We start from the raw sequence: 15,937 nt of genomic DNA on the forward strand, positions 1-15,937 counted from the left end.
GAGAGACAGGGAGGGAGAGAGAGAGAACGAGAGAGAGAGCGAGGTTAAACCACTGTCATACAATGAGATTTACTCGCCCAACACCAATCTACTCCGAGCCAATCCTCAAGCCTCAAACATAACTCATAATTGAATACGGTACCTGTATCTTGCCAGGGACTCCGGTGCTGTCCATGCGACTGGCCACATTCACTGTGTTCCCCCAGATATCATACTGAGGCCTCCTGGCCCCGATCACCCCCGCCACCACTGGACCCACGTTGATACCCACTCTCAAGACAAAGTCGTTGTATGACTGGTAGTTGATTTCATCCAGCACATCAAACATCTCAATAGCATAGTCTGCAACTGTGCTCAGGTGATCATAGACAGATCTTTTGTCCTGTAGAAAGGAAGTAAAAATATATATACTGTATGTCATAATCACATTCATTCATTGTCCTTGTTATATTTTTTTTTATTTATCAAACATGCGCAAGCACACACACACACACACACACACACACACACACACACACACACACACACACACACACACACACACCTTTGTTCCGATGGTGGGGACTAGACCCACAGCTGCCATATACGTGCTGCCAATCGTTTTGATCTTCTCAATGTCCTTATAGCAATCTTTATCCATGAGCTGAGGAAAAAGAAACAAGATTCACAGTCATACACAGAAGAATAGAACACATTCTCCCAGTTAAGTTAACTGTAGCAGCCGAAAGGGCCTCACCTCGTCAAAATCAGCGATGATTTCATTGAGTAGTCTCAGACACTCTACTCCCATGTTGTTCCCATCCAGCTCAATGTAGAAGTCATTGAAGTTGGGGATGGAAACAAACAGCACTCCGACTTGGGCATAGGACTGGTAATACAGATCCTATAGGAGAACAGATAATCACCCTTAGGCCATGCATTCTGAAAGTATTCAGACACCTTTACTTTTTTCCACATTTTGTTACCTTACAGCGTTATTATAAAATTGATTCAATAATTTTTTCCCCTCATCAATCTACACACAATACCCCATAATGACAAAGCAAAAACAGGTTTTTAGAAATGTTTGCAAATGTATTACAAATAAAAAACTGAAATATTACATTTACATAAGTATTCAGACCCTTTACTCAGTACTTTGTTGAAGCACGTTTGGCAGCGATTACAGACATTCAGAGACTTGTCACGAAGACACTTTTGTGTTGTCTTGTCTGTGTGCTTAGGGTCGTTGTCCTGTTGGAAAGTAAACCTTCGCCCCCAGTCTAAGTTCCTGAGCGCTCTGGAGCAGGTTTTATCAAAGATCTCTCTGTACTTTGCTCCATTCATCTTTCGCTCAATCCTGACTAGTCTCCCAATCCCTACCGCTGAAAAACATCCAGACATCATGATGATGCCACCAACATGCTTCACCGTAGGGATGGTGCCAGGTCTCCTCCAGATGTGACGCTTGGCATTCAGGCCAAAAAGTTCAATCTTGGTTTCATCAGACCAGAGAATCTTTTTTCCCATAGTCGGAATCCTTTAGGTGCCTTTTGACAAACTCCAAGCGGGCTGTCATGTGCCTTTTATTGAGGAGTGACTTCCGTCTGGCCACTACTATAAAGGCCTGATTTGTGGAGTGCTGCAGAGATGGATGTCCATCTGAAAGGTTCTCCCATCTCCATAGAGGAAATCTGGAGCTCTGTCAGAGTGACCATCGGTTCTTGGTAAACCTCCCTCACTAAGGCCCTTCTCACCCTATTGCTCAGTTTGACCAGCGGGCCAGCTCTAGGAGAGTCTTGGTGGTTCCAAACTTCTTCCATTTAAGAATGATGAAGGCCACTGTGTTCTTGGGGACCTTCAATGCTGCAGACATTTTTGGGTACCCTTCACCAGATCTGTGCATCAACACAATCCTCTCTCTGAGCTCTATGGACAATTCCTTCAACCTCATGGCTTAGTTTTTGCTCTGACATGCACTGTCAACTGTGGGACCTTACATAGAGAGGGCCTTTCCAAATCATATCCAATCAATTGAATTTACCACAGGTGGACTCCAATCAAGTTGTAGAAACATCTCAAGGATGATCAGACAGGATGAACCTGAACTCAATTTCGAGTCTCATAGCAAAGGGTCTGAATACTTATGTAAATAAGGTATTTTTGTTTTTTATTTTTAATATATTTGCAAACATTTCTAAAAACCTGTTTTCGCTTTGTCATTATGGTGTGTTGTGTGTAGATTGATGAGGAAAACAATTATTTAATGCATTTTAGAATAAGGCTGTATTGTAACAAAATGTGGATAAAGGGAATGGGTCTGAATACTTTCCGAATTCACTGTATGACAAGATATCAATAATCGTATTAGACTTTGAGGGGTTATATCCTTTATGAAACATCAATGCTTCTGTCTGCCTGCCTCTGTCTGTCCATCTATCTGCCCGTCCGTCCATAAGTCTCACCATGTTTCTGGGGTTGGACAAGAGGAAGTGTTGAGCCACGTGAGCAGGAAGCAGGTTGAAAAGAATCCGCCTGTTGTCCAGCTTGACCTTCTCCATGCCATCCCTCTCCTCCTCTGCCTGACAACACACACACACGCACGCACGCACCCACACACAAACAAATACTAATTTGAATAAAACTGGAACATTATATTCACCCCACAGTACAACTCAAGCCTGCAGTTCAAGGTTCTTACCACAAGTTGTCAGTAAAAGCTCTAAATGTACAGGACTGAGGCACTGTGTTAGCCTGACATTATGGACAAGGAGCACTAGGTAGAATCAATAGCTAAAAGTTCCAAACCATAGAATTAAGAATTTGAATATTATATAGCAATGTAATAGGATCTCTATGGTCCAAACCTAAAAGCCAGCCCCTACTAGAGACCTATCGTTGTCCTATCGTAACCAACATTCCAATATCAGACACCACCACTCTGCCCGCAGCTTTAACAGCCAATAGCCTGGCACTGGCTGTTACACACAGTGACACACACACAAACACACACCTGTGTGGCCCAAAGGAAGTCCAGTCGTAGTTTGAGGTCCAGTTGTCTGGAGTGGAGGGCCAGGGCACTGGTGAACAGCAACAGGGACAGGATGGGCTCAAAGCCCCGGATCTGGAGATTAGACCCCCCACTGTGGGACAAACCAATAGAGACATCAACAACATATACAAAAGGACTGTACCACATTATTCATTAAAAGGGGAGTTGAGGTACATGGAGAGACACCCCTCCACCCCCACAGAGATATAACACTATGGACCCCATCACTGTTGGACAAACCAACAGAGAAGTCAGCAATATAAGTAGGTTCACAGTAAGACTGTACCACATCATAAATGAATAGGGGAAGTGGGGAGATGTGGATAGACCAACTGTAGGATGGTACCACATCAGTAATAAAAGGGGGAGTGGGTGACCAGATAAATACAGTGGGCAGTACAACTTCACAAGGGAGATGTGGAAAGAAGCCCCACTTTGTGAGAACCAACTTTGATGTCAGTCAAATGTTATGTTTAGTATGGACACCAAACCAATCCAAATGTGGTATGCATCGGTCAGAAAATCGACTAAAATGTTATGAAACGGCGAATCCCATTCTTTTATTAGTTTCTTTTTACCTTCCGAAAAAACCTCATATTTTGTGACTGATGCGTCCTCTTCTTCAGTGTGTTGTGTTGACTGTGTTGACAGTCATTGATCTACATGTCATTTTCAATGCCGAGAACAACCCTATGGAATATCAGTAGCCTGGTCAAACTGTGCACTGTGGCAGCTTCGCACACTGACCAATGCGAGGAGGTAGGCGGCCTGTTTCTGATTTAGCAAATCTGAGCGACACCTTCAGCATTCAAATGCTAAAATGGCTCGTGTGGTATTAGGCTTTATTAGTTATGTGACGACATATGTCATTTGATAGGTCATTGTTATCTATGCGCTGTTGAAAATGGTGTTTTACCAGAATAAAAGTAAACTAATGGAGACCCAACTCTCATTTGGCTATATCCCACCTGCTGAACGGGGCTTACAATTGATTTTATTTTGATTGTTCAGGTTCACCATCTGTTAAGGGATTTATATGTTTGAATGTAATGATTAAATAATTCTACCCTGAAACTTAACTATTAGGGATATGGTCTATATCGCATGTAGAATGAGTAACTAAAGGGTTAAGCATAAATCTAACAAGGTTGGACTGGAAAAGAGAAGAATGTGTGTCTGTGTGTTTAAGTAAACATCAAGAACTGTTAAACTGTGGTTGACCTGACCTAGCTTGAACTCTGAGGGTTTATGATATGATAGGGAGGACCCCTCAAGGTTTCTCTAATCTCAGAGGAATGAAACTGTCGGCTGGGTAATGATCTACAGTGTTAAGAGATCTGGGGCCTTAATGTTTGTGAGTATGTGTGTGCGAAAGTAAGGAGTGAACTATAAAAATGATGTCTCTGTACAATGGACTTCAGAACGTTCTCGTGAATAAACATTCTGCCTCTTGTAAGCTGGGACTCTGTCTGTTTCATTCAACCAGAATCAAACCAATTCCAGGTTGCAGACTGAGTATTTTAATTTAAGTTAACATTGAGAAAATAATTCTCCTGACACCATCAGCAATCGTTTTGGTAGTTTTGCTTTAAAAAAATCAGTTTATATGATCATTTTTAATATGGAGAATGGAAAATGAATGTGTTTATGCAACAACAAATTCCATCGAATCGTTCTTGAATCAAACCGAATCGCACCGTTCCTGTATCGTATCGGAGCCCATGTATCTAGATACGTATCGAATCATCTTGAAAGGGAAAGATACACATCCCTAGTACATGTGTGTATCCTCTCTTTTACCCGACAGTGTGTGTGTATGTTCTGTCTTCTCTCTTACCTCGCGGTGCGTCTGAATCCGCTGAGCTCCAGCACAGTGACATACAGCACCCCCAGGAGGAGCAACAGTGCCATCTTTGGCATCCAGGAGACGCGCAGGAAGAGCGCCAGTGTCAGCGTGCCCACAACGCATGACAAGAAAGCGTAGTGGGCACCGTCGCACGGCAGCTCCATCAAAGTACGGTTGAAGCTGCGTAGCGGGCCTGCTGTATCCATGTTGACGATGGAGCTGTTGGAGTGGTGGGCACTACCCCACAGCCACGGCATGCAGCCCACCTGGGAGAAAAACATAGGAGAGGAGAGGAGTGTAGAGGAGAGGAGTGTAGAGGAGTGTAGAGGAGTATAGAGGAGAGGAGTGGAGAAGAGTGGAGAGGAGTGTAGAGGATAGGAGTGTAGAGGATTGTAGAGGAGTATAGAGGAGAGGAGTGGAGAGGAGTGGAGAGGAGTATAGAGGAGAGGAGTGGAGAGGATAGGAGTGTAGAGGAGTGTAGAGGATAGGAGAGGAGTGGAGTGTAGAGGAGTATAGAGGAGTGTAGATGAGAGGAGTGTAGAGGAGAGGAGTGTAGAGGAGTGTAGAGGAGTATAGAGGAGAGGAGTGTAGAGGAGTGTAGAGGAGAGGAGTGTAGAGGAGAGGAGTGTAGAGGAGAGGAGTGTAGAGGAGTTTAGAGGATAGGAGAGGAGAGGAGTGTAGAGGAGTGTAGAGGAGTGTAGAGGATAGGAGAGGAGAGGAGTGGAGAGGAGTGTAGAGGAGTGTAGAGGAGTGTAGAGGAGAGGTGTGTAGAGGAGTGTAGAGGAGTATAGAGGAGAGGAGTGTAGAGGAGTGTAGAGGATAGGAGAGGAGAGGAGTGTAGAGGAGTGTAGAGGATAGGAGAGGAGAGGAGTGTAGAGGAGTGTAGATGAGAGGAGTGTAGAGGAGAGGAGTGTAGAGGAGTGTAGAGGAGTATAGAGGAGAGGAGTGTAGAGGAGTGTAGTGGAGAGGAGTGTAGAGGAGAGGAGTATAGAGGAGTGTAGAGGATAGGAGAGGAGTGTAGAGGAGTGTAGAGGATAGGAGAGGAGAGGAGTGTAGAGGAGTGTAGAGGAGTGTAGAGGAGTGTAGAGGAGAGGAGTGTAGAGGAGTGTAGAGGAGTGTAGCGGAGTGTAGAGGAGTGTAGAGGAGTGTAGAGGAGAGGAGTGTAGAGGAGTGTAGAGGAGTGTAGAGGAGAGGAGTGTAGAGGAGTGTAGAGGAGTGTAGAGGAGAGGAGTGTAGAGGAGTGTAGAGGAGTGTAGAGGAGTGTAGAGGAGTGTAGAGGATAGGAGAGGAGAGGAGTGTAGAGGAGTGTAGAGGAGTGTAGAGGAGTGTAGAGGAGAGGAGTGTAGAGGAGTGTAGAGGAGTGTAGAGGAGTGTAGAGGATAGGAGAGGAGAGGAGTGTAGAGGAGTGTAGAGGAGTGTAGAGGAGAGGAGAGGAGTGTAGAGGAGTGTAGAGGAGTGTAGAGGAGAGGAGTGTAGAGGAGTGTAGAGGAGTGTAGAGGAGAGGAGTGTAGAGGAGTGTAGAGGAGTGTAGAGGAGTGTAGAGGAGTGTAGAGGAGAGGAGAGTAGAGGAGTGTAGAAGAGTATAGAGGAGAGGAGTGTAGAGGAGTGTAGAGGAGTATAGAGGAGAGGAGTGTAGAGGAGTGTAGTGGAGAGGAGTGTAGAGGAGTGTAGAGGAGTATAGAGGAGAGGAGTGTAGAGGAGTGTAGTGGAGAGGAGTGTAGAGGAGAGGAGTGTAGAGGAGTGTAGAGGATAGGAGAGGAGAGGAGTGTAGAGGAGTGTAGAGGATAGGAGAGGAGTGTAGAGGAGTGTAGAGGAGTGTAGAGGAGTGTAGAGGAGAGGAGTGTAGAGGAGTGTAGAGGAGTGTAGAGGAGAGGAGTGTAGAGGAGTGTAGAGGAGAGGAGAGGAGTGTAGAGGAGTGTAGAGGAGAGGAGTGTAGAGGAGTGTAGAGGAGAGGAGTGTAGAGGAGTGTAGAGGAGTGTAGAGGAGTGTAGAGGAGAGGAGTGTAGAGGAGTGTAGAGGAGTGTAGAGGAGTGTAGAGGAGTGTAGAGGAGAGGAGTGTAGAGGAGTGTAGAGGAGTGTAGAGGAGTGTAGAGGAGAGGAGAGGAGTGTAGAGGAGTGTAGAGGAGTATAGAGGAGAGGAGTGTAGAGGAGTGTAGAGGAGTATAGAGGAGAGGAGTGTAGAGGAGTGTAGTGGAGAGGAGTGTAGAGGAGTGTAGAGGAGTATAGAGGAGAGGAGTGTAGAGGAGTGTAGTGGAGAGGAGTGTAGAGGAGAGGAGTGTAGAGGAGTGTAGAGGATAGGAGAGGAGAGGAGTGTAGAGGAGTGTAGAGGATAGGAGAGGAGAGGAGTGTAGAGGAGTGTAGAGGAGTGTAGAGGAGTGTAGAGGAGAGGAGTGTAGAGGAGTGTAGAGGAGAGGAGTGTAGAGGAGTGTAGAGGAGAGGAGAGGAGTGTAGAGGAGTGTAGAGGAGAGGAGTGTAGAGGAGTGTAGAGGAGTGTAGAGGAGTGTAGAGGAGAGGAGTGTAGAGGAGTGTAGAGGAGTGTAGAGGAGAGGAGTGTAGAGGAGTGTAGAGGAGTGTAGAGGAGTGTAGAGGAGAGGAGTGTAGAGGAGTGTAGAGGAGTGTAGAGGAGAGGAGCGGAGAGGAGAGTAGAGGAGTGTAGAGGAGTGTAGAGGAGTGTAGAGGAGTGTAGAGGAGTGTAGAGGAGAGGAGCGGAGAGGAGAGAAAATAAAATAAGAGGAGAGAAGAGGAAAGGAGAGGAGAAGGTGAATATGGCAAATGTTAATACCTCTCGAGCAGTAATTCAAAGGTTGGTTCTTTGCATATTAGATTGACATGACATTTACATTCACGTGTTCAAGAGTACTGCAATGAATATAATGAGTCTAGGTGGTTTAGTGCCATGTTGTTAACCCGACTTACCACACAGGCCTGGGCTACAGCATAGATTAAGAGCACTATGAGAACACACAGAACAGTACGGATCTGAATGGTGAGGCACCCTGGAAAACACTGAGAGAGAGAGAGAGAGAGAGAGAGAGAGAGAGAGAGAGAGAGAGAGAGGATAGACACAGAAAGAGAGAGAGAGAGATAGACACAGAGAGAGAAAGAGATTAAGGAGGAAAGGGGAGGGAGACTGGTAAGAATTTGAATTTGAAAATACATTACAGTTGTATAATATTAGCTAAGGGGTTTGGGAAAGTTGGAAAAAGTAAAACTGTCAACCTCAACGAAAGCTGAAATGAATAGACTTAGCATTGAGTTTGAAGGAAAACTGAGTGTGATTTGCAAGTTTTCTGAAGGCCATTGACATCAATTTACATACACCAGATTCCCATTATAGACTACTTATGAAAATATAATTGAATATTTGCCTATTTAAACTGAAAAGTTTTATATTTGCTAAATTAAATTTAGCAGCACTAACTTATCACAAATGACTTATAGCTTGAGCCAAGAGTTTCTCGTGGCCACTTGACCTACCCAAGGAAAATAACTTACAGCTAATGAGCCAGTCAAAAAAGTGAGTGAGTGAATAAGTAAAAGAACAACATGTTAAATCAGATGGTGACCAAGGCATCAAGCAGGCATTTACCTGTAATTTAGTGACATGCAGGTACATGATACAAACTACTAGGAAACAGATGCAGGTGACCAGTAGGACCAGGACCACTGTTCCCCTGGTGACAGAAGCGGGAGAGAGGAGGAATAGAGTGGAAGAAAGAGGGGAGAGAGAGGAGAAGAAGATGGGGGAGAGTTAGTGGACAGAGCCTGTGGAAGTCAACTGAAAAGGCAGCAGATCAAAAGAGAAAAGAAAGATATAGTGTGTTCTGTGGTGGGGGGGGGGGGTGAATGGCAAGCAACCCTAGTTGCTGAGGGGTGGGTGGTGTTGGGTGACAGGAGGTTAGGTGTGGAGGCTCACTTCTTTTTGTTTATTTTCCTTTACATTCTAAATGTATTATTATTAGTTAACTCTGTAATATGATCATAATGATCAATACTTTGTATTTATGTACCTTTTTAAAAAAGTTTTCTCTTCTTGAGTGGCAGCCCACAGGTGAATATGAACTGAATATAAAATTATATGAATTTCTATATTGTACCAGTAATACCCACACCCCACCCGCCCATAAAAAATGACAAAATAAATAAACATTTGGTCACAAAAATAAATAAATCATACAGTAAAATGAAAGCGGGAAAGAGAGAGCTGCAGCGGAACTACAGAGAGATACAGAGAGAGATACAGAGAGATACAGAGAGAGATACAGCGAGAGATACAGAGAGAGATACAGAGAGAGATACAGAGAGAGATACAGAGAGTGTGTTGCTGTCAGACATCATATAGTAAAATGAAAGAGAGGGAGAGAGTGAAAGAGAGAGAGAGAGCTACAGAATGAGTTGCTGTCAGATATCCTCTAAAAATGTAATACATACTGTGGTAGGACGATATCCTCTAAAAATGTAATACATACTGTGGTAGGATGATATCCTCTAAAAATGTAATACATACTGTGGTAGGATGACACCTTTAATAATCTTATACATACTGTGGTAGGATGATATCCTCTAATAATCTAATACATACTGTGGTAGGATGATATCCTCTAATAATCTAATACATACTGTGGTAGGATGATATCCTCTAATAATCTAATACATACTGTGGTAGGTTGATATCCTCTAATAATCTAATACATACTGTGGTAGGATGACACCTCTAATAATCTAATACATACTGTGGTAGGATGATATCCTCTAATAAACTAATACATACGGTGGTAGGATGATATCCTCTAATAAACTAATACATACTGTGGTAGGATGATATCCTCTAATAATCTAATACATACTGTGGTAGGATGACACCTCTAATAATCTAATACATACTGTGTTAGGATGATACCCTCTAATAATCTAATACATACTGTGGTAGGATGATATCCTCTAATAATATAATACATACTGTGGTAGGATGACACCTCTAATAATCTAATACATACTGTGGTAGGATGATATCCTCTAATATACTAATACATACTGTGGTAGGATGATATCTTCTAATAAACTAATACATACTGTGGTAGGATGATATCCTCTAATAATCTAATACATACTGTGGTAGGATGACACCTCTAATACTCTAATACATACTGTGGTAGGATGACACCTCTAATAATCTAATACATACTGTGTTAGGATGATATCCTCTAATAATCTAATACATACTGTGGTAGGTTGATATCTTCTAATAATCTAATACATACTGTGGTAGGATGATATCCTCTAATAATCTAATACATACTGTGGTAGGATGATATCTTCTAATAATCTAATACATACTGTGGTAGGATGATATCCTCTAATAATCTAATACATACTGTGGGATGATGAGAAAGTAGACAAGGCCGAACAAGGCAGCTAGGATTAGAGAGAGGACTACAGCGCTGGAGAAGTACTCATCATGTAGCTGGTGGTACTGTCAGAGAAACCAGAGAGAGGGATGTCTCAGATATATGCAAAACAATTAATAAAGCTGACATGGATGCAATGTCTATGAAAGAGTCCGATTCAAAAGTAATTTTATTCCTTATGCTGCAGAATTTGCAGTTGTGTGTGTGTACATGTATGTTATAAGTGCAGTACAGTAACTCACCCTCTGCTCGCGCTCAGAGCACTTGTACATGAGTGTAAGGAAGTTGAGGTCAGCTGTGTCCGACTCTGTCTGCCTCGCCTCGATCAGACGACCAATGTAGCGGTTGACCCGCGTGCCCGGGCTGGCCTGGGTCACGTTAGCTGACACTGAAGTCCGGTTCCGCAGTTTATCTGGAGCCGTCCGCAGGGCCCTCCGCTGTGGCACAGCATTGTGGGAAACGGAGTCCTGACTTAACTACGTTCAGAGGGTTTGATACCAGCTGTTCAAAACAATGGAGCATGTAGGAAAAATACTACGGGGCTTTTACTGTCTATTGTTGAGGATCACTGTGGGGTAGAGAACGTTTATATCTAACTGCATGTAGGTAGGGTTGTGACTATACCAGTATCGCAATATCGCAATATTTGATTTTCCATGCCAAAAAAGAAAACACAAAGCAGAAAGTCTTTGGACCTTAAAAACCTACTTTAAGTAATATATTCTGTGCTATAGTTTTTTTTTTTTTTTTTAAAGACTGCATGACAACATAATAATGTTTGTTTCAAACATTAGGGCTTTTTTACTCAATAAATTAAATCTACCTCATGTTTTGTTTCCTTGCCACGATACTTCTGAGTTTCGCAATACTGGTATTGTGACATCCCTATTTAGCACATATATCACAAACCATTCAACAACAATATTGACCATGGAGTAAGAAGAGATTTGTTCTAATTGTATTCAAAAAGGGCAATGAAACAAAGTCAATCATTGTGGTTGACTTGACTTCACATTAGTCAATAACTAACATCAACTTAATAAATGCTTAACTTCACACAACAAACAAAAAATCCATTATTCACTCTCCATTCAGTATTCCCTCTACAGTTAACATTCATTATTCCCTCTCCAGTTAACATTCATTATTCCCTCTCCAGTTAACAGTCATTATTCCCTCTCCAGTTAACAGTCATTGTTCCCTCTCCAGTTAACATTCATTGTTCCCTCTCCAGTTAACATTCATTGTTCCCTCTCCAGTTAACATTCATTGTTCCCTCTCCAGTTAACATTCATTGTTACCTCTCCAGTTAACATTCATTGTTCCCTCTACAGCTAACATTCATTATTCCCTCTACAGTTAACATTCAGTATTCCCTCTACAGTTAACATTCATTATTCCCTCTCCAGTGAACATTCAGTATTCCCTCTACAGTTAACATTCATTATTCCCTCTCCAGTTAACATTCATTATTCCCTCTACAGTTAACATTCATTATTGCCTCTACAGTTAACATTCATTGTTCCCTCTCCAGTTAACAGTCATTGTTCCCTCTACAGTTAACATTCATTGTTCCCTCTCCAGTTAACATTCATTGTTCCCTCTCCAGTTAACATTCATTATTCCCTCTACAGTTAACATTCATTATTCCCTCTACAGTTAACATTCATTATTCCCTCTACAGCTAACATTCATTATTCCCTCTACAGCTAACATTCATTATTCCCTCTTCAGCTAACATTCATTATTCCCTCTACAGCTAACATTCATTATTCCCTCTACAGCTAACATTCATTATTCCCTCTACAGTTAACATTCATTATTCCCTCTACAGCTAACATTAATTCTCTGACCCAACTAAACACCCTTTTCTTAAGTGTCCATAGGAAGTAAATATCATTATTGTACAGTACGCTATGTGGGGCAGCAGAGCAGAAGCAGTGATTTAACACCAGAGAGAAGGAGGATACGTCCCAGATGGCACCCTATTCCCTTCGTAGTGCACTATATAGGGAATAGGGTGCCATTTGGGACGTAGCCTGAGTGAGTCTTCCTGGATGAAGGCAGAAAGCCATTGAGCTGTACAGACATCAGTATCACAGTGTGAGAGCCAGTGGGTAGGCAAGGAGAGGCTGGAGAGAGTGGTGAATGTTGCGGAAGGTTAACACACACCCCATTGACTTCATCCTCATCATCCTCCATCCTTTAACACCTCTCGCTTTTTGTTGGTTGTTTCAGAGGTGTGTGTGCATTCATTATGCTAATGAGTATGTATATGTCTGTGTTAAAAGCCTGTCTCTCACCCCTTTCCTCTACCATCTTTCTCTCTCTCTAGTCTCTCTCTTCAGTTTCTCCCTCTATCTCGCACTCTCTCTCTTGCTTTGTCTCTCTCTCTCTCTATTTGTCTCTCTATCTTCCTCTCTCTCTGTCTCTCTATCTCCCACTGTAATATATTCCCCAGAGGATGTGAACTTCTGCATATGACCCAATCATTTGGAGATGGTCTGGGGAGCATAGGACAGTCATCACCTCACACACCCCCGCCTGCTCTGAGCGCACTCATCCTTTCTCTCCTTCCTCCTCTCCCGTCACCCTCTCTCTCTCTCTCTCTATTTCTCTCCCGAGTCTGTGTCATTTCCAACAACCTGGAGAGAGTGTGTGTGTGGCCTGAATCCTAATCTTTCATTCTGTGTCGAGTATATTTCCACTTTGTCCTTTTCCTCTCCTGTGTATTATCTTGTCTATGTCTACATGCTTTCATCCAGGGTTATCCCGAAGCAAATGGAAACAGTTTCAAGCATGAACTTTACATAGTCACAGCTCTATGACATATTACATAAGTGTAACCACATAGAGGTAGGTGAGTGTGCCAAGTTTCATGCTTTTATCTGAAAGTGCAATATTCATTTGGTTCTTATCCTACACATCTTTTTTCCACACACACCCACACAGACCTGAGCATCTGCATTTCAATACCCTGAGCATCTGCATTTAAATACCCTGAGCATCTGCATTTAAATACCCTGAGCATCTGCATTTAAATACCCTGAGCATCTGCATTTAAATACCCTGAGCATCTGCATTTAAATACCCTGAGCCAGAGTTGAACTGCAGCCAGACCTCAGGATTTCTTCACAAGAATAGCAGGTCAAGTAAACACACTGACACTTAGCCAGATTACCACAGGATTTGAAAGTAAGCTGATGAAGGTCAACTAAGTCTAGGTGGCTTGGACTCCTCATCGAGGACACACACACTTGCACGCACACACACTCGCACGCTCGCACACACTTGCACGCACGCACACACGTGCACAGACGTACACACATGCGCATACAACGCCTCTCCCTGTTTCTACATTCCCTAACACAACACACACACATGCATGTACACACACAAAAACACATTTCATGTGTACACACACATACAACTTCTCTGTCTCTACACTCCCTTACATAACACACACACACCTAAACAAACACAAAGCCCTTACCTTGTCACCATCCTCACAGTTCATGGCATTTGAGAAGGGTATCTCGGCCTTGAACATCTTCCTACAGTGCATGAGCTGCACCAGCAAGTAGCACACCGTCTTAAACTTCATCTTTTTGGCAGGCTTTATATCCGAGAGAATCAATCCTGGGAATATCTGTCAACAAACAAGCAGTGAGAGCAGGTGTTAAGATACACACTATGATACAGGAGATACACTTCAGTAGATATGGTTTCAACCCAGATTACAGTACACAAACACAAACACACAACTGTGGCGTCTCTTCTCTCTCTTCTCTTAGATAAAGTAGAGCTGTCGGTGCATCTATTAAGAGGATTAACCAAAGCTGTGTCTTAAATGGCACCCTATTTCCTATTTAGTGCACTTGTTGAAAAGTGGTGGACTTCATGGAAAGTCATTTGGGCCACAACCTTAGTCAAGGGTCCCACCACTCACAGAGGAGGAGAGTAGACGAAGACAGGGTGGTTGAACGGCCCTCTGAGACACTGTGACACTGCTTTAAAGGTTCATGTAAGGATCCACATACATACACTTTTACATCATGTGAAACCTGGTGGATAACAGTGCACTATTGCTAAAGAAAAGTTGTGCACTCATCTCTCCTTCCTTGTAGATTTATTAGCCAGTGTTTCGGCTGAAGAGCCTTGACTGTTTCATTTATCTTCTGCTAGTCAGCAGTCTCAGCACCTCACCAGACTGTGCATTGTTCATTTCTTTACAGTGTACCATTGGAATAGCCAAGCAGCATATAATAAATACACAGGCGTCAGGCATCAGGCATCAGGAAGTCAGATCCTCTCTCCAGACCTAATAAAGTCTGCAAGACGAGGGTAGGGTAGGAGAAGGAGATAGCAGGAGAGGTGATAGATGGATCAGTCTTGTGCTGACGTTGCTTACAGAGGCAGTTTGGAACTCCGTAGTGAGTGTTGCAACCGAGAACAGACGATCTTTACGCGCTTCAGCACTCGGCGGTCCCATTCTGTGAGCTTGTGTGGCCTACCACTTTGCGGCTGAGCCGTTGTTGCTCCTAGATGTTTCCACTACACAATAACAGCACTTACAGAACATCAGCGAGTCTGTAAGGGAACCCATCTCATCTGAACAACCCTACCAACGTGAGGGAGTGACAACTCAATGAAAACGTACCTAACACTTTCTAGTATACACACAGCATATGGAACATGTAGGCCTACACTACTACAGCACTAAAATACTGTCTTTCCAGACCTATTAAGATGAAAATGCAGGCTAATGAGAGGTTAAGTTTTTTTTCAAATCTGGACTTAAAATTGATTATCTATCCTAACTTCTGGCAGTCTCACTGCATCTGTCCATGTACAGTATGCCAAGGTTATGTGCAGTTCATGTATGTATTTCCAAGTATATCCAATGTTATGTCGAGTACTGTATATCCAAGTATGTTCAAGTATGCCCAAGATTATGTCCCATACTGTGTTTCCTAGTCCAACTAAGAATGCTAGTATAATAATTTGGTGGGTGCTTACATTTGTTCTATTTCACACATGTACAATTGATACGTATGTGTGAATTAGATAATTTTTTTGTTGCATATCCCAACTCCCCCTGAGACACCCTCAGAGAGTGGGGTCACGGCCAGGGTCAGCAATTATCAATGGCGACCCTAGAGCAATTAGGGTTAAGAGCCTTGCTCAAGGGCAAATCGACAGATGTTTCACCTTGTCGGCTCAGGGATTCCAACTATCGACCTTTCGGTTACTGGCCCAATGCTCTACCTGCTGCCCAAAATGCGAGTTCCCATACCGGGAGTTGAACCAAGCGCCTGGGTAAAAACCAGGAGTCCTAATGGCTAGACTACTGCTAGCTAGTAGGCTTACTTCATGTTCCACAGATGTCATCACTGAACCTAAGTTAACTACTATAAGACCAAATGAGATCTGTGTCCTAAAATGTGTCTATTTTTACTTTGCTTCATACTGTGAACACACATAAACACTCATCCCCACACACACATACAAACACCTCTAATCCTACACACACATACACACTCCCATGCAGAAGATCTCACATACTGTACACACACACACACACACACACACACACACACACACACACACACACACACACACACACACACACACACACACACACACACACAC

General features: G+C 43.1%; 1 protein-coding gene across 1 annotated transcript in view; it reads right to left on the reverse strand.

Moving 5' to 3' along the window:
• Window positions 1-15,937, reverse strand: part of LOC115157130 (adenylate cyclase type 1) — a 71,979-nt gene that overhangs the window by 18,630 nt on the left and 37,412 nt on the right. The window contains exons 8-18 of the mRNA XM_029705108.1: window positions 13,779-13,934; window positions 10,528-10,722; window positions 10,253-10,350; window positions 8,467-8,551; window positions 7,794-7,883; window positions 4,869-5,143; window positions 2,993-3,122; window positions 2,445-2,561; window positions 737-883; window positions 545-643; window positions 143-382 (exon numbers count right to left, since the gene is read on the reverse strand). Coding sequence (XP_029560968.1) covers window positions 143-382; window positions 545-643; window positions 737-883; window positions 2,445-2,561; window positions 2,993-3,122; window positions 4,869-5,143; window positions 7,794-7,883; window positions 8,467-8,551; window positions 10,253-10,350; window positions 10,528-10,722; window positions 13,779-13,934 — 1,632 coding nt within the window. The remainder of the gene's footprint in view (window positions 1-142; window positions 383-544; window positions 644-736; window positions 884-2,444; window positions 2,562-2,992; window positions 3,123-4,868; window positions 5,144-7,793; window positions 7,884-8,466; window positions 8,552-10,252; window positions 10,351-10,527; window positions 10,723-13,778; window positions 13,935-15,937) is intronic.

The sequence above is a fragment of the Salmo trutta genome, chromosome 21 (assembly GCF_901001165.1).
Source record: "Salmo trutta chromosome 21, fSalTru1.1, whole genome shotgun sequence".
Classification (NCBI taxonomy): Eukaryota; Metazoa; Chordata; class Actinopteri; order Salmoniformes; family Salmonidae; genus Salmo; species Salmo trutta.